This window comes from Linepithema humile, chromosome 1, assembly GCF_040581485.1.
Source record: "Linepithema humile isolate Giens D197 chromosome 1, Lhum_UNIL_v1.0, whole genome shotgun sequence".
Taxonomy (NCBI): domain Eukaryota; kingdom Metazoa; phylum Arthropoda; class Insecta; order Hymenoptera; family Formicidae; genus Linepithema; species Linepithema humile.
In genome coordinates this window covers 18,351,345-18,379,181 of record NC_090128.1, presented here as the reverse complement: position 1 = coordinate 18,379,181, position 27,837 = coordinate 18,351,345, and the positions used below count along the sequence as shown (strand labels likewise).

Here is a 27,837-nt window from a genome sequence, read left to right as displayed (position 1 = left end):
GATCAACGCCGCAATTTGCATCCCGCGGTTTAATTGCAATAACGATCATGATGCAGTTCGAATTATTCACTCTATTCGGCACGAGTGCATCGTAATCGTATGCTGTACCTGGCGATTACCTTGCGCAGTAATTAAATGAACTGTCCTGTCGATGGGAGTCGCTAAAAATCGCAAACAAGTTGTCGAGCTTAATGCGAAGGATAAACCGGTGCAGCCGCGATCTATTTAAAGAAATTATTGACCGCGCTGTTGCGCCGCATAAATGCATAGAGTTTACTATTTTATTTGCTACACAGAAGTCTGTGTAGTAATTTACTCGTATATCAAGAATTTCTCTTGACAAATTTCAAGTCGCAAGAAATAGGAAAGCAGTATCGCGCAATCTTTTTCATGTGCATAATTATATTATTTTTTTTTTACGCAATTTAAGAAAACAATTTATTCACGTAGTACTTTTTAATTGTTAATGCCGTCATTATTGTAGATACGTCTGAAACACGGATCTACGGGGATCAACATGAATAAGAAGTTGCAATTCTCGCACACTCATGTATCGCTAATGCGCTTCAATTTGCCGCTCATTTCCGCGACATTCACCTCGTTGCGCGCTTTTGTTGAACGTCTGTGAGCAATGCATGTTAAATTAGATTTTCTCAAATTCTTATTTCAACTTTACGTGAAAAAAATTATAAATATTGTATAGAATATTTTAATATAAATATTACATATAATAAAAAAATTGTTAGAACCTATGCGCTTGTCATAAAACGAATAATAATAATTCTTGCAAAATTAGAGAATAAAAATGATTAATTTTATATGATGAAAACTATATTCTCTAAGGAACATGTACTGCTTTTAACATCTTGATGCGCCGACTCGCGTATCGCGACGCTTTCAGCGAACACGTTCGCGAGAGTGCAAGGACCGTCCGGGCGCGTTGCAGTTGCAGCCGCACGGTTACTAGGCAGGGACACTCCGATCCGATGTAAATGCGTTCTCGACACCCGACGGGATCTGCTAGGCATGTAGGCGAGAGAGACGTCCATCCTCTTTTGCAGGACCACTCCGGGCTGCTAAGAGTAGCGTCGATGTCCTCGTGCCATAGGCGTCGCGAACTCCTTTCCTGCTCATCCCGGCTTGTAGAACCCGTTTAGATAAAGAAGATGAACATATTTCACAATTGTGTTTTGCTTCATAAAGCATCGATACCAAAGTATTTATCCGATATGCAGCATAAATTTTCTATTTTTTATCCGCGTTTATAATTACTGCAGAAAAAGAAACAACGTCTCGATATATTTTCGTAATATATTTTATTTCTATCAATTATATAACTTATGCAAATATAAAATCGTATAAAATATTTTAAAATATTTTTAAATAGATTTAAGATAGATTCGTGTTAACATATTGACTCGTTAATTTGTTAATTGGATTAAATAGTTCGATAAGAAAAACATATATTTTTACATTTTAGATGAATATGCAATCATTTAAATAATATAAGAATGTCATTCTAATTGGAATAGCTCGTAAAAAAATTATATACGCTTTGAACGCGTTTCTATCGTCTCATATCTGATTTGATCGAAGATTTGCTCTAAAGTTGTGTGCTTTCAATCGAGTCTGCAGCAAATACCGAAAGTATTTTAAAAAATTGAAAATAAAGTTTTCCAAATTCTTTCAAACGTACGAATCGTTCTCATACATCCTTCTTAGTCCACCCTGTATGCATCGCGGGAACTTGCAACTTTCCATAACGAGAAGTTTTAAAGCTACGCTTCAGTAGTGGAATATGCGGGGACGCCTACACGCATGCGATTCTTTGAACAGAAGTCGATAATGTATACATGAAAGAGAATTATTTGACAAAGTTTGATACTGAAATAAACATATGTATTATTATTTAATGTGTACATCATTATATAACAAAAAAATAATTTTATTGTACAGCTTCGGCGGTACAAAAATGTCACTATTTTTGATCAATTTAGACTTAAATATACGTCATCCGAGTAAACTAATGAAAATTCTTCAATAGTATTTGAAGTAAATATCTTACAATCGTATTTACAACACAGCTACAGTAATAGTTATATACGTTTATTAAGTAATCACTTTATTAATTTACAAAATCCTAAAGTTCGGACATATCCAGCAGGGCGTTTAAATGCGTCGGCACCCAATTTGTACCGTTGTGACACACGAACAAGACACTGCCGTCGATGTACGCCTGAACGTTGCCCACTTTGTATACTTGCTTAGCCTCCTTGTATCTGTTCGGGATCGGCATAAATAATATACCTCTCTCCTCGCATTTCTTTTGCACGAGATCCTTGAAACCTTGCGGAATTTGCGAGGCCGTTCGCACTACCTCCGCGAGTCTCTGCAAAAGAAAAAAAAACGATACATGCAATATTAATTACGGACAATGTTTAATAACACCAGACGATCTAACTGCACAATCCCCGTACCTCCATTCTCGGCTGCGCAATCGGTGCCATCTGCGACATAGTCGGCTGCGTTCTCTCTAAGCTCGTTAAATACGAAACCTGTTCCATTGCGCCGGGCTGATGACTTTGCGACCCGGCCCTATTCATCATGTCCAATGCTTTCTTGAAGTGTTCTGTAAATCATATTTATGTCCCATGATATATTTCAATGAACGGCGATTGTGAAGAATATAAAAGAAAAGTCAGGTTTACAATGCAACGGGGAATATACCTTTTATCAGGGGTTCCGCCAATAACTTATCGCTTAACATCCCCTTCCAACCCATGTACCAGGTTGTAACTTGATCATAATTAGGCGAATGATTGAGCCAAAGTGCCAAGACCTGTAGCCACTTCGGGAAAAAGAACTTGTCGAACAGTCCTGCCATAATGTGAACGGGAATCAATTCCTTCCATTCGTACACCCAGTTCCATTGATCCAAGTGCTGTTGATGCGGGTTTATAACAAATTCGGACAAAGCTATTTGCAACTTTGGAACAATATTCTTGACTAAAAACGCTTCCATGTCACCCTTGGCAAACACTTCCGCCCAAGGTTGCAGCATTAGTCTGGCGGATCTGTCTGATGGATGCCAACCGCCTAATGCAGATCCGAGTTTTCTGCGTATTATTGGATAAATTAAAGTGTCCAAACGATTTCCTGGATAAAGATAATATACGATTATTGATTTATTTGTATAGATATAAATGTAAATTTTGTATATATACTTACGTAATAAGGGCAACCAAGGATGAATCCATGTATGAATAGGTACAGTGTCGGTGAGAGGATTCCATTCTTCTACCTCTAATGTCAATTTTGGCAATACTAATAAATCTAATATATTTTCTAAGATCCAGCTGGGTAACAATGGTATCCAATATTCTATCAGTTCGATTAGAGGATCAGGCTGCCTACACGTCCATTGTCTAATTCGTTTATAAATGAAAGATATTAGAAAATAGATAATCTATAGATTAAAGAAAACTGCTTGTACATTTTGATATACTGAATGACCTAAAAAAGTCGAGAAGTGTTTGTTAAGAATAACTTACTGTATAGCTCCTCTAATCGATGGCATCCATGCATTCCACACTAGTTGATCATACGGTTGCATCGTTTGTGTCTGAAGCGTAGTACTGATTCCACTTTCTAAAATACTCTTCCATTGTTGGAACAATTTAATTGGTTGTTTCGGTTGCATCAGTGGATTCCAACTGAGCAGGCAATCTTTTATTTTCGGCGCTACAAAACTGCTGGCCAATTCACCAAGTTCGTACATTTTGTACTCCTCGTAATAATTATCTTGCAAATTTTTGAAAGCCTCCGCAGTTTCTTGCAGAGACAATTCGTTTGTTTCATTCATCAGTCTATCCACGATCATGAGCACATTTTCCAAGGTATCAATTAATTCACTATGCTGATTGACAACTTTTGATAAATTTTTTTTTTCCGCTTCTAATGTGATTAGTCTATCATTCAAATGTCTCATTCGCCGATCATTTTGAATAATATCTTGCTCGCACATATCAACAAGCAAATTTAAATTGTGCTGCAATTCAGGCAAGGCAAAATTCACTTTAGATTTTTTATCAGATGTGATTACGTTCTCATCGGGGCACTGCTGACCACCAGCTATCGCGTGATATCCACTGAGAATTCTCTGCTCTGGCCCTGTCATATCGATAACTTTAACTCTGCTCATGTCGCTAGATACTGGAATCTTTTTATTGGGCTTCAATTTTCCATCTTCCAAAACTTGATCCACGCTTCTGTAACAATATCTGACTTTTTTCTTGCCGCTGTTATCACCCTTCCGCCATTGGGATACTTTAGTCTTGGATTCTTTTGCTTCTTCCTTCTCATCATCTTTCTTTTTTTCTGGAATCTTTGGTACCTTTTCCGGACCATATGCACCTATCGCACCTCTTCCCTTTCTGAGATGTGCTTCCACTGGTGCGCTAATTCCTTGTAACTGTTTACCCAAGCCCTTACCAGGTTCAAATCCCATCTAAAACAAGAAATCATACTTATTTTTTATTACTGTCCTACTTTAATAATATCTACAAATAATAAATTGTTGTTTTTAAAATACCTGTAGTAATAATTTAGCACCAATGCCCTTGGTATGTACTTCCCAACTACCCATTCCACTTTTCATCAGTAATGAATTTACTTGACTACGCTTTTTACGCAAACCTGCAATATCACTTTCTAAACTTAAAGTGAAGGATGAACGTGATTTTGGGCTATTTGGCTTTTCATCTTCTGAACTGCATATAAGAAATAAGATATAAATTTAGATTAATAAAAATCTGCAGAAAAAATTTAACATCATACTTTCTGTGGGAAAAACTGACCTTGAATCACTGTGAAGGTTTGTTTGAGAATCACGCATTTCTTCTTCCTCTTCTTCATCTTCTTTATCTTCCTTATCTTTTGGTTTCCCTGACTGTTGGATACCACCAGCAACGAAATTGACTGGTGCTGTATAATTTTTAGGGCCCTTGTTGAAAGTCTTGAAAGATGGCCTAGCAGATAATTCATCCTCATCACTATTATCTGCCCATATTCCTATTAAAAAAGTGAATTAATTATAATAACAAAATAATATGACGTTCTATCTAAAAAGATATGATGAAACTATAGAATTAAAAGAAATTATTATTAAAATTTTACTACATTTTCAAAAAATTTTTATATTATTAATTTATTTTAATGTTATTTGCAGATTATATACCTAGCATTTGTTGCTTCTTTGAGAGTTTGCGTCGAGGACGAGCTATGTTAAATTCATTATTTAAATCATAATCAGTAATTTCAAAGCTTTCCACTTCGTCTTCAGACATCTTGCTGTATTATTTAATTATTTCGTTATTATTTTATGTTGTTTCGTGTTACGTAAATAATATAACCTGAAAAACCTGAAAAACCTTTGACTATGAAAATATAAACCGCTAAAGCCAACTTCACGTTGGTAGCCAAGATCTGTGGCGACACCATATGGCAACGGGGCCGGGAATAACTAATCCATACAATGACTTAGGGTGCGATTACATAGAGCGCGGTTTGCGGTACGCGATAAAGGAACTAAAGTGACTAGTAACTAGAATTACAGATCCGCGCGCAAGCTTGCAGTTCGATTTAAATTTACAACATACAGGAGACAAATATAAACAGATTGTCAGATGTCGATCAAAGGAAAAAGAAGAAAACAAAGCAAGCAGAATTCGTTTAAAATTAAAACGGTTGGAAGAGAAAAGTATATGCAATATAATATATACGATGAGTTCAGGTTCTGTAAGTATTATATATATTTATATGAAACTAATAACTATATACGTTTCTGTTATAAGTGTAAAAAGAACTTTTACGTTTTCAATTCCATTGCAGTCATTAAAATGTGGCTATTGTGACTATATTCTTCATGGGTCTTGTGGAAATGCTCTCGCACATCACTGTTTCAGCGATTTTAGTGAGCACTTACATGCCATCAATGTAGATGAAAACTCTGTTGTTACAATGTGTAAGTGCAAAACGTTCTTATTGTATTTTATAAATATATTAATTAAATACATAAAAAATTACTGTAACATTGATTAATTTATTATTATTTCACAGTGCAGAGATATGACAGTGATGCAGAAGAGATGGAAGATGCTGCTAATAATATGTCAGAAGCAATTTTTGGTACAAACAACCCAAAGCAAACAGTAGATGAACTGCTCATCGATCTTGTTCATGAGCGTAAGGCTTTGTGGGATCATAGATTATCTACCAAAGAAAGAACAAATTTAAAACGAAATGCTTTGTGGAACGAGATTGTCAATAGTCTTGGAGATAAGATCATTTCATTGTATTATTAATATATATTATTTGCAAATTTACGCACGCGTTTGCATTTGTACTAAAGATTTCTGTTTAAAATTATAGGAGCAATAACTGATGTGCAATCGGGAAAGCAAAAATGGAAGCATTTGCGCGATGCATATATCAAAGCCCGCAAGCGTATGCAGGGATATGTGCAAAGTGGATCCGGAGCAGAAGCAGGACATCCGCTGAAGAGCACTTTTGCTCATTACGGGAAAATGAGATTTCTCGATGACATTTTGAACACAGTATCGTAAGTGTTAATGTTGTTCTTAAAATTGATGACTTTTGTGCATTGATGTATTTATATAATTACATAAAAATTTCAATTTTGCAGGACCGTCAACTCTCTGCCAGAGTTTGTGCAAAATTCGTCACACAGCAGCAACAGTGGTGTTCATGAAGATGTGTCGTTGGATGTCTCCATGAGCTATCCAGAAAATGACGATGACAGAACAGACATTACCACAGATACAGAACGTCCGCAGTCTGCGACTTCTAATGTATCGACATCGGCCAACAAAAACAAAAGTAAATATACGCGGCTTTTGTATATATGACAATTTGTACAATTTTTATAATTTCGTGTGTTTGACTTATATTCATATGTAATAATAATTTACATTACAGAAGCAAAGAAAGCACAGCTGCAAGATGCATTTTTAGAAATGCTAAAAACAGCACCGCAGCAACAAAGAGATGTGGTGGACAGCTTCGTGGAGCAGTTGGCTGATATTTTACGCCGTCTGCCATATCCCAAGCGTCGAAGTCTGCAAAGAAGGCTTATGGATTTGGCGATTGAAGAAGAGGAAATGATGGAGGCACAACAAGGATTGAACTAGTTTATTTTTACTCACAATTTTAATTACTATTTTTTAACTTTTTCTAATTGATATAAATAAATTGTATGCAGAAAAATATTGAATTTACTTTATTTTAATTACAAATTTCAGTACACCTTAAAAATCGTTAGACAAAGCTTTATCCCATTGCCAAGGCAATGGAGAAATGTGTTCAAAGTAATAAGCAAAATTATCTCGAATTTTTACAGCTGCCAAGTTTCGTGATGCAATATTACCACTCACAGTTATAAGTCCACTACTGGTATTAATCACGTCTTGATCTTCTTCTTGAATCCTACAATATCTTCTTTTATGTGTTGGCAAGTTAAGTTCTTCGTTTATGATGAAATTGTGCAAAACAACCGTTGCCTGTACAGCTTTTGCAACTGTAGATGTGGACGCAATAATAGGTCGACGGTAAAGTCTCCATCGCGCTACTAAAATTCCAAAAGCGCATTCCACTGTTCTTCTAGCTCGACTGAGGCGGTAATTAAACATTTTTTTACTTGTATTTAGACTGCGATTCCGAGGATACGGTTTCATTATATATGTATTCAAAGGAAAAGCTTCGTCTCCTACAAGTACGAATGGAAACTCTGTGGCAGTAGAACTGATACACATAGGTCGAGGAATACACAATGTATTTGATTGAAATAAATGAGGCAATCCACTGTTGTCAAAGACACCTCCATCGCTTTGCCTTCCTTGAGCTCCGATATCAACAATGAGGAAGCGATTCAATGCATCGCTTATTGCGAGTAAGTTGATACTGTGGTTTCCTTTATAATTGTAAAATGATGAGCCGCTGCGAGCTGGTGCCTGTAATGGTCAAATATCATTTACATTATCAGATTGCTAATGTAACAAGTCTGTATAAATGTATCATATATACACATATTATATACCTGAATGATAACGTGCTTTCCATCGATAGAGCCTATACAATGTGGAAATTGACACGTCGTTTCAAATTCGTCTGCTACTCGGCGCCAATTTTTTTCACTGGGAACAAGAAAAACTTTGTCTTTTAAAGCGAGCCAAATTGCTTCACATGTTTCCGAAATAATGTGCGAAATTGTGCATTGGGCAATGCGATAGGCATACGACAATGATGTCATACTGTCACCACTAGCTAACCAGCGTAGAGTCACTTGTAATCTTGTTCGAGCTGCTATTGGATTACGAATCATTTTCTGCTTTTCAATGCGAGGGCCAACTAGGTCCAATAATTTATTGAACAATGATGGAGACATTCGTAGATAATTAAAATATTTTTGTTCATCTAACAATTGCATCTCAACGATTAAATTATCACTGGCACCTTGCAAAAATCTTCTTTGCTCAGAAAAGATATATCTTACCCACATTAGACGTGGATTTCGCTCATCTTCCAATTCTTCGTAGCAAATGTAAATATAGAACATAGTCATAACTTTCTGCATTGTAATTTCTGCATATCTCTTCGATTGATTCCTCGCTTGCTTTAATAACATAATCATCACCATTAACATTATATGTGCAATCTCCATGATGAAATAATGATTTTCACTGATGTGCAAATGTATATTTTTTGCTCACAAAGCTCGAACTCCAAATTATTTTCTGTTGACAGTTCGCAGTATACACAGCATAAACTTGAGTTAATTTAAAACACTTTGCCGTCCAAACCGATCTGCCGGATAACTAGTAATTCGAACCGTGCCGCTTGTATTTTTTTCCTCCTATTACATGGAGCCAAGAACTGCGCGGAAATGCGGCACGGGCTAGTGACAAATTAACATTTGTATGCATTTTTTAATGAAATTCATTAATTTAAATGCAATTATGAAATAGATCCGTTGAAAGAATAAGCTTATCGATAAAATTAACGTAGAAATAAGTCAATACATTTTAAAAAATGCATATAAATGTTAATTTGTCACTAGCCCGTGCCGCTTTTCCGCGCAGTTTTTGGCTCCATGTAATAGGAGGGAAAAAAAAACAGGCGGCACGGCGGCACGGTTCTGGTTACTAGTTCCTTTACCGCGTACCGCGTACCGCGAACCGCGCTCCATGTAATCGCACCCTTATAGCGTTTTCGATTATACAGGATTTGAACGACCCAGGGTTGATCAATCACTATTTTACTATAAATGCAAGTCTTTCATTGGTGGAGAGGTTGCAATAACGTCATTAACCAACCCTGGGTCGTTCAAATCCTGTATAATCGAAAACGCTATTAGTTTACACCGATTGTTTAGTACGCGTATCAAATACTAAATCTGCTTCTCCGATAGCTATAAATCGTTTAGTGTAAAATCTACACCAATCAAAGAAGCTGATTTAGTATTTGATACGTGTACTAAACAATCGGTGTAAACTAAGCCAATAGTGTGCGTGTCAAAGGTGCGTGGTGTTTACGGCCACTTTTTCGAACGTCTGTCAAGGCCGAAAATTTTCAATTATTTACCAAAAAACTCGAAAATCTCTAGTTTTTTATTAGAAAATCGAGAAATTACGAATTAATCAATCAAAACATCCCATTTTATTGCATCATTTGCCGCCCTTTCTAATAAAAAACTAGAGATTTTCGAGTTTTTTGGTAAATAATTGAAGATTTTTAGAGATTTTTAAATTCTGATTTAAAGATTTGTTCTATCAGCAAGTTGGCAACACTGTTGACTAGACGACAATTGAGCAGCAGTGCTCTCAGATGTGCCCGGATGGGCGCGAATGCGCAGCTTAATGCTGTCTCACTGAAGTATAATATCGAGTGAAAGAAGATTTAGTGAGACCAGTTGGGTCAAAATCGGAGGTGACGTGGGTATTCTGCATAATTACCCTATTTTGGTATTATATCACCTTTACTTATTCATATATCAGCCTCATCCTGTCCTGTGCAGTAGCTTATTGTCCGACTCTTCAATCTGGCAGCTTTGGTGCAATCTGTATGAAGCCCGTCATTTAAACTGGAGCCTGCCCAGTGTAGCCAGATTTGGCCCGGTTTTTCGCGCATGCGCGACGCGGCGAACGCAGTGAAGTGTTTCAGTCTAGTAAAAGAGTATACCATATGGTACCCGTTTATTTTAAAAAATTATTATTTTCTGAAAAATCAATAAAAAAATAAAGTATATTTACATATATTTATATTTTCATATACATATACATATACATATAAATATATGTAAATATACTTTATTTTTTTATTTTTTTTCAGAAAATAATTTTTAAAATGAACGAGTACTATATGGTATACCTTTTTACTAGTACTAGTATAGACATCTGTGATCTGGCTACACTGAGCCTGCCAAAAGTACACCAGTGCGCACGCCACTGTTTTTATGCTCGTTAGGTTGCGCATGCGCGCCTATCCGGGCAAATCTGAGAGCACTGTTCAACAGTTTTTCTGTTGAACGTGGTTAATTGCGGTTAACGGAGAATACACAATCAATCTTCTGATCTTTTAAACAACGAAATTTTGTCTTTTTGAGGTATGTATTTATAATACCGACAACAGAAATTTGTAGAGGATAAAGTTTTAGTGAGTTATGCTTGCTTAACGCCACGCTTATAAATATAAACATCTTACGCTTGTTGTTACGCTTGTCAAAATTTGGGCTAAATTTCCGAAAAACTATCACCTCCGATGGCTGATTTTCAGCCTAAATACATATTTTATCTAGTAAATAATGTTCCAAAATCGATTTTTGGTGCAAATGTCGGTAATTATGCAGAATACCCACGTCACCTCCGATTTTGACCCAACTGGTCTCATTCGATGCGTTTTTTTTTTTTTTTTTTTAAACTTTTTCCTTTCACTAAAATGTCGCTCTGTCCCAGGAGACGAGATATTAAGCGTCAAAGTTGACGACTTTTCAGGTTAGAAAACCTGTCACTTTGACGAATTATAGCGATGTGAGCATACGCTGCGGTCAGGCGCGCATGCGATGTAACAGAATTGTGCGCGAAGTATAAAATATATTTCCGATAATCATTAATTGCAAGTCGCAAACCCATATAAAATAGTATAATTATGGATCTTGCTTTGCGTAGACACAGGGTATTCCACCCCCCCGCAGGGGGGGCGGACCCCCTGTGTAAAATAAAAATAATAAAACTTTCGTGCGTATTCCAGAGCGACATAGATTGCTTAATGTATCAAACTAGCTTTAGCATTATATATTTTTGTGCAATCCAAACTAGCTTTAGCATAGCTAGTTTGGATTGCACAAAAATATATAATGCTAAAGCTAGTTTGATACATTAAGCAATCTATGTCGCTCTGGAATACGCACGAAAGTTTTATTATTTTTATTTTACACAGGGGGTCCGCCCCCCCGTAGGGGGGGCGGAATACCCTGTGTCTACGCAAAGCAAGGTCCATAATTATACTATTTTATATGGGTTTGCGACTTGCAATTTATGATTATCCGCGCACAATTCTGTTACAACGCATGCGCGCCTGACCGCAGCGTATGCTCACATCGCTATAATTCGTCAAAGTGACAGGTTTTCTAACCTGAAAAGTCGTCAACTTTGACGCTTAATATCTCGTCTCCTGGGACAGAGCGACATTTTAGTGAAAGGAAAAAGTTTAAAAAAAAAAAAAAACGCATCGAATGAGACCAGTTGGGTCAAAATCGGAGGTGACGTGGGTATTCTGCATAATTACCCAAATGTCCTTTCCACCTCCCCAGACCCTCTTAAAGGTAAAACTGTTTTAGTTACTTATTTCAGAAAATATTCATTGTACGGAAAAAGTTGTCAAACAAAAAATGAAGCTCATACAAAGCTCTACAAATAAGGTCCTATACATATTTTACCTAACTCCAATATTATATATCAGCCAAATCGGAAGTAGCTTTTCGGAAGTCCACCCATAAACATATATCTTACGCTTTTTACGCTTGTTAAAATTTTATTGGAATTTAATTGAGTACCAAAATTAATAGAATTTTATGCTAATGGTTGTTTGTCTTATCGGATGTAATAATAAAAAAAACTAAAAGCGACAACTTTCAATAAGAAAACTAACTGCATTTATGCAAAACATCTTATGGCAAACAACTCAATACCGGAAATGCGGACATTTCGGTAGAAAAGGCCCTGAGCATTATATTATTTTTCTCTTCTTTCATAAGACGTTTGAGTGAAAGATGGCTAGTTTCTTTGGAGAGACTGTATTTCCACCATCACGAGCATTTTTGGATGATAAAGACGAATATGAAGTGATAGATTCTGAACCATGTTTGTGAGTTGCAATTACGATGCTAATGTATTGTCAGATTATTTTCTGATTAAAACTTATATAAAATTTTTATTAAAATACAAATAAATTGATGTTCTGCATATTTACTGATATTTCACAATTGATTGTTGTTTCAGAAAATTACATGTTCGTTGGGTAAAAAATAAACCAACACATATGCGAAAGTTTATCTTAATGGAAGGAGATTCCTTAATTTGTAATGTATTCTGTTACAATATGACAGTGTTTTAGATTATCTGTTTTATTTATATCTTATTAAAATATTTTGGTTTTGTTTTAGCTTTTATGCAACAATACTTGTTGTACAAATTGGAAGAAGCATGTATCATAGAAAATGAAAATGGTACAAAAGTTTCTACCATCTATCATCAAACTGATAAAGATATATATTTGTGTATAATATTGCCAGGATTTGATATAAAAGTTGCAGGAAAATTTATAAAGGAGGTAAATATTTTATTAACTATAATTATCTAGTAATTTTAATATATATTTAATAAATCTAACTGCAATATATATTTATTTTTTATAGATATCTGATTTATTACTGGGTGCAAATAGTATAATTTCAATAGTGTGCAACCATGTGTCACGGTTTAAAAGTACGAATGTTCCAGAAATTCCATCATTTTTGAGAATATTAGTCACCAGAAAGGCACATGATATTACTGAACTTGATCGTAACATTAAATCATTAGAACAACCAAATCTTATATTTGGAGTTGGTGCAGGAGGTTAGTATTTGTTTTATACACGATAAACATGTAAAGCATATTAAATATAAATATTCTACTAAAAAATAAAAATTATCTATTTGTTTCAGTTCTATCATATTCTGAACTTAGACAGATGTCAGCTAAATTATATATATTATATATCGACAGTTTAGCAATGGATTCCAAATGTGCAGAACCAATTTTACAAGTATTAAATAATGAAATGCATTGTGAATTACAACCTAAATTTGTAGACAATTTTTTCAGCAAAGGAAATCTTTATATGTAAAATCTTTCAGTTTATTATTCTGTAAGTACTAATTCTAAAACTAATTAAGTAAAAACTAAAAGCTCTTCATATATAATTGAAATCATATATAATTAAAAAAAAAAATGAGAAACAAGAAACTTTTCAATCTGATCTCTCACAAAGAGACCGGCTATGTGCCTTTACTAAGCAACAGCAAAGTAAAAAAGTACAATTACATGTTTTATTAATTTTATCTTTGAATCAAGTCTGTTGGTTAACTTGCAGAGGTAATATTGAGAGTGAGCAATCTTTTAAAAGTAGAAAAAATTATATATGTTATTGACAACAAAAAGTAATAGAAAGATGCAAAATTTAAATAAATATATTTTGCTAATTTTATCTTTAATTAACAACGCTTAAATCGATACAGTTTATACTGAAGAATATACATGATACATAGTTTTTCATTGTGGTTGTGGGGGATAATAGCTTCATGGCGGTGCAGCTGGTGGTATTGGATTGCTGGGAAATATGACGCGTTTGTGGGATAGGAATAAGGCTGAAAAGTGGTTTGGTTAGTGGTCGTTGCCGATGGTGGTAGGACGAATAGTAGTGGACGACCCAATATGATGTATTGTTGGCACAATATGATTCATTGTATTTACAGGAGGTGAAACATTAGCAGATGGAATTTTTTTATCTTTAATTCTAAATTTTTTTCTATTTTTGATCATCCAATCTTGTTTCATCTTTAAAAAAAAATTCACAATCTGTTTCTATTGTTAATAATTCCGCATCTTCTTCTATATTTAATAATTTTAACTGTGTTTCTATTGTTAATAATTCCGTATCTTCTTTTATATTTAATAATTCAAAATCTGTAAAAAAATAACAAAATAAAAAAAATATACATCAATTAAACAAACAAGACTTTTCATAAAATGTATATAGCAAATAACATTTGGTAACTAAATATCATTTTTTAGACTGACTATTTGGTCGCGCTAAAAGTATTTACTCAAAATTCTTGTATCACATTTCTAGGCACTAATTGATGCATATAATGAGATGACCATCACTATACTTCATTTTCTGATATTTTAGTATTTCATTACTACATTTAGTATTTTATTATTACATTTGAATAACAATACGATTCTACTTACCTGAGTAGTTGTGCCTGCTGCAGTCGTTGCAATTACTGCTGTTTAACTTATGTTTGATAGAAGAGCAGTACGGAACAAGGCACTTGGTCTTTTGGCAGTGTTTCGCGTGATAGTAGAAGAGAACAGCCAATTGTTTACATAGCAGGCAGCTACCATTGGCCTTTCTCTTACAGTTCTTTGTGTGCATCATCACTTGCTTCACCTTTGGACAGGTAGATAGAGTACAATTTGTGTGTCTGCATTGGCATGCATGCACGAATGTTTGAATGCATCTCTGTATCGAAAGTTGTAAGTCTGCAGTCTCTGTATTGCGAGAATGAGAAAGTAAATGTGATTGTCAAAAGTTGATCGCAATTATTATTTTGGTAATTATACAGTATCGCTACCTCACCTCCGATTTTGATCCAATTAAGCTTATTCGATGCGTTTTTGTGTGAAATAAAATTTTTCTATCTGAAAAAAGTGTCGCTCTGCCCCGCGAAGCGAGATATTTAGCGTTAAAAGTTGACAACTTTACAGGTTAGGAAACCTTTATACGGACGAAGTACAGTGACGGAAGGGGCGGGGGGAGGGTGGGCGGAACACACTGCCTCCACGCATAAATATTCCACGCGAAGCGAGGTTCTACATGGGTTTGCAACTTTCCACGCGAGGTTTTTGATTTTGTAAAAAACCACCACCCCCCTTCGAAAGGGCTCCACCATCAAAAAAACTATACACACAGGGTCTGGATTGAATCTCGTTTTGCGTAAAAATTCGTAAACCCATGTGAAATCTCGCTTCGCGTGGAAAGTGTATGCGTGGAGGCAATGTATTCCGCCTCAGTATTGCTACACTTCGTTCGTATGATAGGTTTTGGCTCCGGCCATAAAGGCGGGAGCACAGACTTTTGCATAAAGCATAACGCATAAGCATAAGGAAATTGATTGGTCCGTTTCCTTATGCATTTGCTTATGCTTATATATAAGCCGAGAGCACAAGCTTTTACATAAAGCATAACGCATAAGCATAAGGAAATTGATTGGTCTATATATAAGCATAAGCAAATGCATAAGGAAATGGACCAATCAATTTCCTTATGCTTATGCGTTATGCTTTATGCAAAAGTCTGTGCTCCGGCCATATGCGTTCCATTAAGGCACTAGATATGTAGGTATTCTCATCCGCCATTTTGGTTCCTACTAGATGGAGAATTATAGCGTATATAGTATAGTATAGCGTACATGTGTAAAGCCTTGTGTCCACGATGCTAGAACTCGGTCCGAGATCTCGGACCGAGGGAAAGTTACTAGAACTCAAATCATGTACACACTGAACTTGGATGCAAAACTCGAATAAGAAGTTCGAACGAAAAAATGCGTTGCGTCCCATTTTTCGGTACAAGTTATTGCGAGTTGTTAGATTTTACTAGTTTCTTTTACTATCTGTCAAGACAAAATATAAGATACTTATAGTGATACGAGATATGGCCGGAGCACAGACTTTTGCATAAAGCATAACGCATAAGCATAAGGAAATTGATTGGTCCATTTCCTTATGCATTTGCTTATGCTTATATATAGACCAATCAATTTCCTTATGCTTATGCGTTATGCTTTATGTAAAAGCTTGTGCTCTCGGCTATACTGTGAACAATATAAATAATGGGCTTGTTTGTTTTAGCTACACTGGGGCTGCTCTGGGTCTGCTCTACACAGGATAATACAGGACAGATAAATAGTTTGTCCTGTATTATCTTGTTTAGAGCAGACCCAGAGCTGCCCCAGTGAATCTAAAACGAACAAGTCCAATATTTTAGTAAGTAATTATAGAATTGAAAAAATAAGAAAAATATAATTCTTAAATAAAATAAATTAATAAGATTAATAATTAATAAGATTTACATAAGTAGTTATTATTAGTTTTAATGCAGATTAAATTAGACATTAAAAATATATTATAACCTATATATACATATTATTTTTCAAGAAAAGTATAATAATATATAAAATTGATTTTCAGAAAAAACTTCTTTTATAATAAAAAATGGATAATAAGGAAAATGTTAAAATTTTATTAATGTTATATCAACAACATTCTTGTTTATATGTTACAAAAAGTGTTGATTATCATAATCGTATGAAACGAGATCAAGCTTTACAGATAATCTGTAATCAGTACAAAGAATTAACAGGACAACCACTAACAACTGAAATTGCAAAAAAAAATTAATAATTTAAGATCACAATATCTGGACCATCTAAATAAAATAAAACATTCGAAATCAAGCGGTGCATCACTTGATGATATCTATAAACCAACTTGGCAATATAACATAGATCAGAAAATCATCGTAAAGAATCGTAACTCGATTACAACGCTAACTATATTCAGCCAAGTATAAATATTATTGTTCGAGGACTCGGACCGAGATCTCGGATTGAGTTCTAGCATCGTGGACACAAGGCTTAACACGTCAATTATTAAAAATGATTCAGGACTTTTTTCGACTCATTTTTTGGCAAGGAATAACGCTATGTACTTAGTGGACAGTCTTTAAGTGTCACCCTGTATACGCTATAATTTTCCATCTAATAGGAACCAAAATGGCGGATGAGAATACCTACATATCTAGTGCCTTACTATTAATCGAGAGTAGACGAGATAGAAAGAGAAATCCGGTACCGAGTCACTGCCTTGTCTGACCGTTTTGTCGAATGGAGGGGGTAGCCTGTGCTCGTTCCAGTATGGTATATAGTTCAATGGTGTAGATAGGGCTGGATAGGGCATTAACGCCTTTTTAAACCACGTCAGTGTAGCCAGATTTGGCCCGGTTTTTTGCGCATGCGCGACGCGGCGAACGCAGTAAAGTGTTTTATGGCTGGTTTATGCTTCGGTCTTAATCTTAATCTTAGTCTTAATCTTAACTTAATCTTAAGGACTCGTTTATGCTTCCCTGGAAATTCGAACTACGCATGTGCAAATGTAACAAAACCTAACCACAAATTGTAATAGACCCCGGTGTTGCAGATTATAGTAAATGTTAAAATGAATCGTCAGCGGCAAAAAATTTTAATGTTTGGAATGGCACTTTTGTTATCAAATGCCTATGCAGCATGTGTATTATTAAGAAATAAAAAAAAAAATAAAAGAAAACCACGGAGATACGCTGTTCGGCCACTGAATCGAAAAAGACACGAAACTGGTCATTTCTTTTCTTTAATGAAAGATATGCTGAATATTGAATACGATCAGGAACAATTTTTTAAATATACACGGTGTTCTCCGAGCCAGTTCAATGAGTTACTCCAATTAGTTGGACCTAAACTGCAGAAGGATATTCGAAGAAATCCTTTTACATTATCACCTGCACATCGATTGACGTTAACATTGCAGTAAGTCATACATATATAGTAAAGTACAATATTTTAATTTGATTGTATTATGAAAATATTGAAATCCATTTTTATACTCTTTTTCGCTTACAGCTACCTAGCCGAAGGCTGTTCAACGCAAGAGATTGCAAGGAATTTTTGTATCGGAAAAACAACTGCACATGTTATTATTAAAGAAACATGTCAAATTCTATGGAATGTTTTGCAGCCAAGTGTGTTAAAACGCCCGGAAGCTGATGATTGGAAGAACATCGCTCAGGAGTTTTATCGTCGATGGAATATGCCTAATTGCATTGGAGCTATAGATGGTAAACACATCAATGTTATAGCTCCAAAGAACACTAGAACGGAATTCTTCAACTATAAGAAGTCTTTCAGCATTGTATTAATGGCCATTTGCGATGCTTATTATCGATTTATATTTGTCGACATTGGAGCAGCTGGTTCTAATCACGATTCTATAATATTCAAGGAATGTACATTTGGTAAAGCCTTACAAAATCGCACTTTGCAAATTCCAGAACCATGCGATCTCCCTGGATCAAATATTAAATTTAATCATTACATAGTAGCAGATCAAGCATTTCCCCTTGACAAGCACATAATGCGACCATACCCAGGCAATAACTTGGGAGAAGAAAAAAATATTTTTAATTATAGACTCTCAAGAGCTAGGCGAACGATTGAAAATGCATTTGGCATTTTAGTGCAACGATGGAGAATTCTGCGGAAGGAAATAATCAGTTCTGTAGAAACTTGCGAAGAAATAGTTATGGCAGCAATTGTCCTACATAATTTTCTACAAAAAAGTGCAGAGGATATTCCAGAACATGAAAGAAGATATGTTGAAACGGGAGTTCGTGAATATATAAATGAAAATGGAGTATTTCAATCAGATCTGTGCAACAAAATACCATGTGATTTACGTTCCGTTGGTCGATTGGGATCAAACAATCCATCAAGAACTGCTAAAGAGGCCCGAGATAAATTAGCTGACTACCTCATAAGCGTAGAAGGTTCCGTGCCTTGGCAGTGGGAATATGTCAGACAAGGAAATGTACCATAATCGTATGTATTTTAAATAAAATGGTTTTTATAATAATTTATCTATAATCATATAACTTAAATTATGTTTTTAAAGAAATATGTATCATACAGGTGTGAACAATGTCAGACGAATCAGATGTTGATATGGTTGTTCAAGCTGGCCCGATAGACAATCAACAGGTCGATGTCGCCATCCAGACTTTGGTGATTCAACGTAACGTGGCTGTCCAGATTTCGGTGAATCAACTTGATTAGGCTGTCCAGGTTTTGGAAAATCAATTAGCACATAAATTCCTTCTTGACAATAATAGCAACGAGTCTTTAATTATATTTAACATGTCAAATCCACATCAACAAATTCATGTTCCACTCGAATATAAATGTGCATGTCCATCAGAATATTTAATTTTATATTCACCATCATATCAACTCTTCTTTTGCTGTGGAACAAATTGTTACTATCATAGATGATTGTAACTTGCTTGAGTTTCGATCAACTTGAAGCACTTTTTAATCTTATACATTCTGAAGAATTCTATTGTAATCTCCGCTATCATACTAATGATTCTCCCGATCGTTAAATATATATACAAAATATTTTATTACTGAAATTTAAAGAGCAAATACAATTATATTAAATGTAGAAGTATACTTTGTACAATGGACAAGCATACATTACAAAAACTCAAAACAAATCATCCACATACACGAAATGCATTATCAAAATCTAAGAAATCAATTGTATGTCAGGAATGAAAGAAAAAGAAGGAAGGAAATGGATTGTGATAAGAATGAAAACAATGACAGTTTCATTTTAACGTTCTTATTTAAGAAGTATTCTAAAACTCGATGTAAAATTCTTTACATTCTTTTTCATTGTACATTAGCTTTATACATTACATAGGTATAAATGACAGATTATATTAAATACAAAACTACAAATAAAATTATTTTTGCAATTATTTAAAGCACATGCAAATATGTAATAAAATACATATATACATATATATATTTATATAATATATATATTATCTATGTATATATATATATATAAATCTGTACGTTTTTTAAGATAGATTTTTATAATAATAATAAAATGAACAAAAAGTTTAAAAATGCATTATTTAAAAAAATTGTTAATTAATCATCTGTCGCATTTGCGATGTCATTTAAAATCTTAGCTTTTAAGATTAGTTTTTTCTTATTAGAAGAAATATTTTTTTCAATGCTAAAGCGACTGTCCTACCGAAAGCAAAATCCTCATCAGACAGCTCTGCAGGAAGTTCGTCACACTGTTGACTGGATTTCATCAAGTTTTCAAATTTATTGAATGTACCAGATATCGTATTTGTCAGTTGAATCAGATCTTGATCTGCTCCTTTCGAATTCCTTTTTTTGTGTTTTGTATGTTAAGAAGTAGATGTTGCCTGTGATGCGGATGACATGCGCGATGTTGAACGCGATTCCGTTTCATAGTTACCGCTATGTCGCATTAGGAATACATCATGTAAAGTAAGCTCGGAATTATCTAGGTCAACATCCAAAAATGTGTTCTCTGTGTTTGGCACGCTTATTACTTTGTCATATTTTGATTGCAAAGCACCTTCTGGCATGACATCCATTGTTGCTTCGTTAGAGCACTTACTAGCTGCTTCACGAGTTTCACAACTTCTCATAGAGAACTTTGCAGTTGCGCTGACTCTCAAATTATTCGCACTTGAATCAGTTCAAGTGGCTTTTTGAAAATTGGTTCTTGTCGCTCTGAAAAATAATAAGCAGTATATAAAACGAATTTTGATTATACTTAATGTAAATATTTTTTTGATAATAATTGTACATATATACCTTGTTGCAATAACGTTATTTAAAAAGCTGCATGCTTCAAAATGTGGCCATTTGGACACATAAGCTCCAGCACCAGAGTGTGTATTGTCGAGTAATGTTCGACGCTCTTTTGCATATCGGTGTCTAATATTTGCAAATCGTTGTTCACACACTTCAGCTGAAAATCAATAAAAATACCCACGTTTTATCACAATCTCAAGAGAAATGTAAAATAATTCCGAAAAACTATAAAAACACTCCTACACAGTTTTTGTTCTTTCAATTTAAGAGGTTAGATTCTACATACTAACTTACCACTTAAATTTAGCGCTTCTCCAATAGCGTTCCAACTATTCTTCACCACTAATTTATTTTTATAATTTAGATTTTTTTTATTCTAAACAACATCGAATTGTTGGACATATTCAATTAAATCAGCATCACTCATTTTCGTATTTTACAAGAATCGAAAACCATTATTTCGCGCGGTTTCGTGCTGCGTCGGACGTCAGACTTACCTCATTGGCCCGGCCTTAGGACATTAGGGACTAAAGTTAAAAGATGGGATCTTTCCAAGATTAAGATTAAGACTAATAGCGTTTTCGATTATACAGGATTTGAACGACCCAGGGTTGATCAATCACTATTTTACTATAAATGCAAGTCTTTCATTGGTGGAGAGGTTGCAATGACGTCATTAACCAACCCTGGGTCGTTCAAATCCTGTATAATCGAAAACGCTATAAGATTAAGACTAGGGAAGTATAAACGCCCTTATGGCATTCTACGTTATCAACTCTTAAGATTAAGATTAAGACCGAAGCATAAACCGGCCATTAGTCTAGTAAAAGAGTATACCATATGGTACCCGTTTATTTTAAAAAATTATTATTTTCTGAAAAATCAATAAAAAAATAAAGTATATTTACATATATTTATATTTTCATATACATATACATATACATATAAATATATGTAAATATACTTAATTTTTTTATTGATTTTTCAGAAAATAATAATTTTTAAAATGAACGGGTATTATATGGGCTGAGTTCTACTTGGTGATCGCAACGCTCGTGAACATTATCTATCTTTCTTTAACTTTCGATGAAAAACAAAGATAAAATAATTCCACAAGCGTTGCGATCGCCAAGTGGAACGTACCTATGGTATACCTTTTTACTAGACTGAAACACTTCACTGCGTTCGCCGCGTCGCGCATGCGCGAAAAACCGGGCCAAATCTGGCTATACTGAACCATGGTATAAATACAAGGGTATGCTCATCTCGTATTCACTTACTGCGCAGTCAAAGTGTGACGTCACACTCGGGGCCAATCAGACCATCCAAACGGTTCGACTAAACATGGTGACCCTCAGTGCTTGACGTTTATGTTCGGAAACGCATGATTGAGTGAAATCTTTTCAGTGAAAACGTAACCGATAAAAATGTTAATATCTAAGAAAAAAATACTAATACCTTAACGAAAAAGATTAATATTTTTATGTTAATTTTATATTTAATTTTTCTATATTGAGTTTATAATGTTTATTTATATTATACTTTATTACAGGATATTTATTAGTTCATAAAATATTACTTCAAAATAGATTTTTTTCTGCAAATTTGAAATCAAAATAATATATTTGACGAGAATGCTGCTAATATAGGGTGTTTACGATAATTCAAGTTCGAGTTATAGCGTTTTCGATTATACAGGATTTGAACGACCCAAGATTGGTTAATGACGTCATTGCAACCTCTCCACCAATGAAAGACTTGCATTTATAGTAAAATAGTGATTGATCAACCCTAGATCGTTCAAACCCCGTTTATTCGAAAACGCTATTAGTTTCACTAGGACCGACAATGAGATATACATAACCATCTAGAACCTTTATGATTTATGACAACTCAACGCTGTCTTGTATTGCTTGAGTTAAATTCATTGAATTTGTTGAGTTTAATAAATATAATTATATACATATATATATAATTATATCTATTAAAGAGGTATATCAACATACATACCAACATTATTTGTTTCTTTCATAGACTGATTTGCAGTTAACATTTTTTTATTACAATAAAATTTGCTCTATAAACTCAACAAATTCAATTAATTTAACTCAAGCAATATAAGACAGCGTTGAGTTGTCATAAATCATAAAGATTCTAGATGGTTATGTCTATCTCATTTTTCGGTCCTAGTGAAACTAACTCGAACTTGAATTATCGTAAACACCCATAAGCTGCTTGGAAACAGTAGTTTTAAATTTACCGCTTATCTGTGACGTATCACTTTGACAATTTTGATTGGTCGCGTGCGCAAGAGCATACCCTTGTCTTTATACCATGTACTGAACCACGTTGGTTGAAACAGCCCTCAGTAGTCGTTCTGAACGCGGTTAACGAACATACAATTGATTCCCTGATCTCTTAAACCAAGAAATTTTGTCTTTTTTAAGTAAGTATTTATAATATCGAGAATAAACTTCCGAAAAACTATCATTTCTGATTTGGCTGATTTTCAGCCTAAATACTTATTTTATCTAGTAAATAATATTTTTAAATGGATTTTTGGCGCAAATGCCTCTACCCCCAAGACTCCTCAAAGGAAAAACTGTTTTTGTTAATTATTTCAGAAAGTATTTATTGTACGGAAAAAGTTGTCAAACAAAAAATGAAGCACGTAAAAAGCTCTACAAACAAGATTTTATACATATTTTACCTAACTCTAATATTTTAGTCGTTATTATCAAAAATATAGCAGCAGTATGTTTCGCCCCCTGCGGGGGCCTCCTCCACCAAACAACTATACGCATAGGATCTGGATCTCGCTTTGCATAGAAAGTCGTGAACCCACGTGGAACCTCGCTTTGCGTTGTAAAGTGCATGCTTGGATACAGAGGGTGCCACCCTTACGATGGCTTTTGCAAGTTTTTTGATAACAACGACTAAAATATTAGAGTTAGATAAAATATGTATACGACCTTATTTGTAGAGCTTTTTATGAGCTTTATTTTTTGTTTGACAACTTTTTCCGTACAATAAATACTTTTTGAAAAAATTAACAAAAACGGTTTTACCTTTGAGGGGGGCTGGGGGGGGGCGGAGAGAGCATTTGCGCCAAAAATCTATTTGGGAATGTTATTTACTAGATAAAATAAGTATTTAGGCTGAATATCAGCCAAATCGGAGGTGATAGCTTTTCAAAAGTCCACCTATAAAAATATATTTTACGCTTGTTACGCTTGTTACGCTTGTTAAAATTTTATTGGAATTTAATTGAGTATCAAAATTAATAGAATTTTATGCTAATGATTGCTTGTTTTATCGGATGTAATAAAAAAACTAAAGCGAAAACTTTCAATAAGAAAACTAACTGCATTTACACAAAACATCTCATGGCAAACAATTCAATACCGGAAACGCGGACATTTCGGTAGAAACGGAAGCCTTGGCATTATATTGTTTTTTTTTTTTTTCATAAGACGTTTGAGTGAAAGATGGCTAATTTCTTTAGCTTAGTTTACACCGATTGTTTAGTACGCGTACCAAATACTAAATCTGCTTCTCCAATAGGTATAAATCGTTTAGTGTAAAATCTACACCAATCAAAGAAGCTGATTTAGTACTTGGTACGCGTATTAAACAATCGGTGTAAACTAATAGCGTTTTCGATTATACAGGATTTGAACGACCCAGGGTTGGTTAATGACGTCATTGCAACCTCTCCACCAATGAAAGACTTGCATTTATAGTAAAATAGTGATTGATCAACCCTGGGTCGTTCAAATCCTGTATAATCGAAAACGCTATAAGCCTTTGGAAAAACTGTCCCACCATGTCCACTAGCATTTTGGCATGAAGAATATGAAGTGAATGATCCGGAAACATGGTTGTGAGTCGCAATTACGATGCTAATGAATTGTCAGATTTTATTTTCTTATTAAAACATATAAAATTTTTATTAAAATACAAATAAATTGATGTTCTGCATATTTACTGATATTTCACAATTGATTGTTGTTTCAGAAAATTACATGTTCGTTGGGTAAAAAATAAACCAACACATATGCGAAAGTTTATCTTAATGGAAGGATATTCCTTAATTTGTAATGTATTCTGTTACAATATGACAGTGTTTTAGATTATCTGTTTTATTTATATCTTATTAAACTATTTTGGTTTTGTTTCAGCTTTTATGCAACAATACTTGTTGTACAAATTGGAAGAAGCATGTATTATACAAAATGAAAATGGTACAAAAGTTTCTATCATCTTTCATCAAACTGATAAAAATATATATTTGTGTATAATATTGCCACAATTAGATACAAAATATGCAGAAAAATTTATAAATACGGTAAATATTTTATTAACTATAATTATCTAGTAATCATTTATCTAGTAATCTTAATATATAGTTAATAAATCTAACTGCAATATATATTTATTTTTTATAGATATCTGATTTATTATCGGGTGCAAAAAGTATAATTTATATAGCATGCCATAATATGAAACGGTTTAAAGGTACAAATCGAGAAATTCCAAATGTTCCATCATTTTTGAGAATATTATAGCGTTTTCAAATAAACGGGGTTTGAACGATCTAGGGTTGGTCAATCACTATTTTACTATAAATGCAAGTCTTTCATTGGTGGAGAGGTTGCAATGACGTCATTAACCAATCTTGGGTCGTTCAAATCCTGTATAATCGAAAACGCTATTAGTTACCAAAAAGGCACATGATATTACTGAACTTGATCGTAACATTGAACCATTAGAACACCCAGATTTTATATTTGGAGTTGGTGCAAAGGTTAGTATTTGTTTTATACATGATAAACATTTAAAGCATATTAAATATAAATATTCTACTAAAAAATAAAAATTATCTATTTGTTTCAGTTCTATCATGTTCTGAAGTTAAACAGATGTCAGCTAAATTATATATATTATATATCGACAGTTTAGCAATGGATTCCAAATGTGCAGAACCAATTTTACAAGTATTAAATAATGAAATGCATTGTAAATTGTAACCTAAATTTGCAGACAATTTTTTCAACAAAGGAAATCTTTATATGTAAAATCTTTTAGTTTATTATTCTGTAAGTAATTCTAAAACTATGTTAGGAATTAAAACTAAATGTCTAATGTTACTTGAAAAGAGAAAGAACAAATAAAAAGATAACCCAGCTGAAGATTTATAAGTATAATATATTTATAATTATTTCATTGAATTGAGGAAGTTGATTTTTAGAATCGTAATACATAAATAATACCAACATATTAATACATAGATATGTGTTTCATCATTCACAATCTGTACAATAAATTCCTCTTTGGCAATACAAAGAAGAAGTGCCACTTTGGCAGTATAAAAAATGAAATGAAATGCCACTTTGGCAATGCAAATGAGTGAAATAAACGAATGCTGGTGTTCTCGGATCGTCCCAATGTCGTTTGAGACAACGGGATGCGGTGGTACTCGGATCCGAGCAGTGTTGCGATATGGGACCGGTTGTATGCGCATGTGCGGCAATAGGCGTCAGTACAGTGTCTCATACAAATTAAACAAGGCACCGTTACCCCGCTACATTAAAAATATTTCTAAATTTTTTGAAATTGATTGAAATTTTTTACTTCTTGGTTTTTTTGCTGCTGGCTCCGTAGATTCCATGTTTGTAAATAAATAAATCTTACCTTATTTGTAGTCCCGTTTTGACATGAGAAGGTCTTCTCATGTCAAAACGTCCCGCCATACGATCAACACATAACATATAACAGCACTGGATCTCCATCACCGCACATGCGCAGAGCCGCACATGCGCATACAACCGGTCCCATATCGCAACACTGGATCCGAGGAACAGATTCCCTGGTCTAGATAGCAGTGATGCGCTGTCGTGGGAATAAAGTTGCGTCTGCGCATTAAGCAAACGCTTTGAACCCTCAGTAATTCACCCTCTTCTTTCACAATATCAGCTAATTTCAATTGTAATTGATTATAATGCACTATAATATGTCGTGTGTCATTAAAAACGCGGGAAAACTATCATATCCCCTATAGTACACCTAGATACATCTGTGGTAGCAGCCAACGTCTAGCTGTGACGTCAGCTTACGCATGCGCACGGAGGTTCCGTACGGGAAAAAATCCCACGATAGCGCATCACTGCTAGATAGACCGCCTGCAGAAGCACTTATAGCGTTTTCGATTATACAGGATTTGAACGACCCAGGGTTGGTTAATGACGTCATTGCAACCTCTCCACCAATGAAAGACTTGCATTTATAGTAAAATAGTGATTGATCAACCCTGGGTCGTTCAAATCCTGTATAATCGAAAACGCTATTACTTACTCTTTTGTTGTCTCCCTTGACAACATGGACACATTGTCCGTGATGGTTATTTTTTAAGAAGTGACTCTGAGTCACTTGAAATACAATCTGTTTTCCACCTATAATTAGAGTTCGGTCGATATGTATTCCTTAAAATAACAAGAATAATTAAAACACTTTCGCTCTACTCGACCCGAAACAACCTAAAAGATGGTATAACACGTCAAGACGTTCTCAGATATTACTTTTTTTTTGACAGAAGCAAACTCGTTAATCGTCACGACACCATAACATAACAAAAGAAGCGATACTTCCAACTACATACTTCTGAGAACCAAAAGCTCTTATCGTGCTTCAAAAGTGGCGTCGCCTATATATTGTAGGATCTATTGATCCACTGCCGACAGATCGATCCGCCGTCTAATGTTTTATTTCATTTATTTCTTTTATATTTCCGGTCGCGGCGTCTATGACTCTTTTGGCGGCCCGCGACAAATAACGTCAGTTTTCTTTTTATGTTTTCGATCACAGCGTCTATTGAGATAATTATAAGTAAACTCTTTTGGCGGTCCGCGACAAACAATGTCGGTTTTCTTTTATGTTACCACTCTTTAGGGTATAAAAGTGCGTAGAGAAACGAGCGAATAGTC

General features: G+C 34.4%; 4 protein-coding genes and 3 long non-coding RNA genes across 18 annotated transcripts; 4 read left to right on the top strand and 3 right to left on the bottom strand.

Annotated features, from left to right (window-relative positions):
• Nucleotides 1–1,877: 1,877 nt before the first annotated feature.
• sip1 (septin interacting protein 1) lies at nt 1,878–5,378 on the bottom strand. The gene is made up of 8 exons (XM_012370381.2): nt 5,237–5,378; nt 4,857–5,070; nt 4,592–4,769; nt 3,552–4,507; nt 3,229–3,425; nt 2,728–3,156; nt 2,478–2,629; nt 1,878–2,389 (listed from the first exon to the last, which is right to left on the bottom strand). The coding sequence occupies exons 1-8, from the start codon at nt 5,343–5,345 to the stop codon at nt 2,141–2,143; spliced, it is 2,484 nt and encodes an 827-aa protein (XP_012225804.1). The 5' UTR covers nt 5,346–5,378; the 3' UTR covers nt 1,878–2,140.
• Nucleotides 5,379–5,665: 287 nt separating this feature from the next.
• On the top strand, nt 5,666–7,208 carry LOC105674203 (uncharacterized). Of its 2 annotated transcripts, XM_067352134.1 has the most exons (6): nt 5,666–5,796; nt 5,890–6,022; nt 6,118–6,243; nt 6,430–6,619; nt 6,704–6,897; nt 6,997–7,208. In XM_067352134.1, exons 1-6 carry the CDS (start codon nt 5,782–5,784, stop codon nt 7,206–7,208), a joined length of 870 nt encoding a protein of 289 aa, XP_067208235.1. In that variant the 5' UTR covers nt 5,666–5,781. The 2 variants fall into 2 exon arrangements, with proteins under 2 accessions (XP_067208235.1, XP_012225803.2); XM_012370380.2 differs by having other exon boundaries at nt 5,782–6,022.
• Nucleotides 7,209–7,282: 74 nt separating this feature from the next.
• On the bottom strand, nt 7,283–15,455 carry LOC105674210 (uncharacterized). Of its 3 annotated transcripts, none has more exons than XR_010889363.1 (4): nt 14,980–15,455; nt 14,589–14,891; nt 8,114–8,689; nt 7,283–8,027 (listed from the first exon to the last, which is right to left on the bottom strand). It is a non-coding gene; the product is annotated as an uncharacterized lncRNA (long non-coding RNA). The 3 variants fall into 3 exon arrangements; XR_010889365.1 differs by having other exon boundaries at nt 7,986–8,027; nt 8,114–8,210; nt 14,980–15,447; XR_001101075.2 differs by lacking the exons at nt 7,283–8,027; nt 8,114–8,689 and adding an exon at nt 13,789–14,300 and having other exon boundaries at nt 14,980–15,122.
• PSMG1 (Proteasome assembly chaperone 1) lies at nt 9,875–13,463 on the top strand. Of its 7 annotated transcripts, none has more exons than XM_067352192.1 (8): nt 9,875–10,007; nt 10,091–10,222; nt 10,455–10,678; nt 12,329–12,438; nt 12,573–12,652; nt 12,737–12,903; nt 12,989–13,190; nt 13,280–13,463. In XM_067352192.1, the coding sequence occupies exons 4-8, from the start codon at nt 12,344–12,346 to the stop codon at nt 13,459–13,461; spliced, it is 726 nt and encodes a 241-aa protein (XP_067208293.1). In that variant the 5' UTR covers nt 9,875–10,007; nt 10,091–10,222; nt 10,455–10,678; nt 12,329–12,343; the 3' UTR covers nt 13,462–13,463. The 7 variants fall into 7 exon arrangements, with proteins under 7 accessions (XP_067208293.1, XP_067208290.1, XP_067208275.1 ...); XM_067352189.1 differs by having other exon boundaries at nt 10,091–10,260; nt 10,466–10,678; XM_067352174.1 differs by having other exon boundaries at nt 10,091–10,260.
• Nucleotides 15,456–17,265: 1,810 nt separating the features above from the next.
• Nucleotides 17,266–19,956, top strand: LOC136998803 (uncharacterized). Of its 2 annotated transcripts, none has more exons than XM_067352021.1 (3): nt 17,266–17,962; nt 18,056–19,030; nt 19,104–19,956. In XM_067352021.1, the coding sequence occupies exons 1-2, from the start codon at nt 17,616–17,618 to the stop codon at nt 19,026–19,028; spliced, it is 1,320 nt and encodes a 439-aa protein (XP_067208122.1). In that variant the 5' UTR covers nt 17,266–17,615; the 3' UTR covers nt 19,029–19,030; nt 19,104–19,956. The 2 variants fall into 2 exon arrangements, with proteins under 2 accessions (XP_067208122.1, XP_067208117.1); XM_067352016.1 differs by having other exon boundaries at nt 17,274–17,962; nt 19,121–19,956.
• On the bottom strand, nt 19,817–21,345 carry LOC136998874 (uncharacterized). The gene is made up of 3 exons (XR_010889398.1): nt 21,149–21,345; nt 20,855–21,011; nt 19,817–20,770 (listed from the first exon to the last, which is right to left on the bottom strand). It is a non-coding gene; the product is annotated as an uncharacterized lncRNA (long non-coding RNA).
• A 1,818-nt stretch (nt 21,346–23,163) lies between these two features.
• Nucleotides 23,164–26,573, top strand: LOC105674177 (uncharacterized). Of its 2 annotated transcripts, none has more exons than XR_010889405.1 (5): nt 23,164–23,300; nt 24,872–24,951; nt 25,036–25,202; nt 25,303–25,661; nt 25,751–26,573. It is a non-coding gene; the product is annotated as an uncharacterized lncRNA (long non-coding RNA). The 2 variants fall into 2 exon arrangements; XR_010889404.1 differs by having other exon boundaries at nt 23,167–24,737.
• Nucleotides 26,574–27,837: the final 1,264 nt, after the last annotated feature.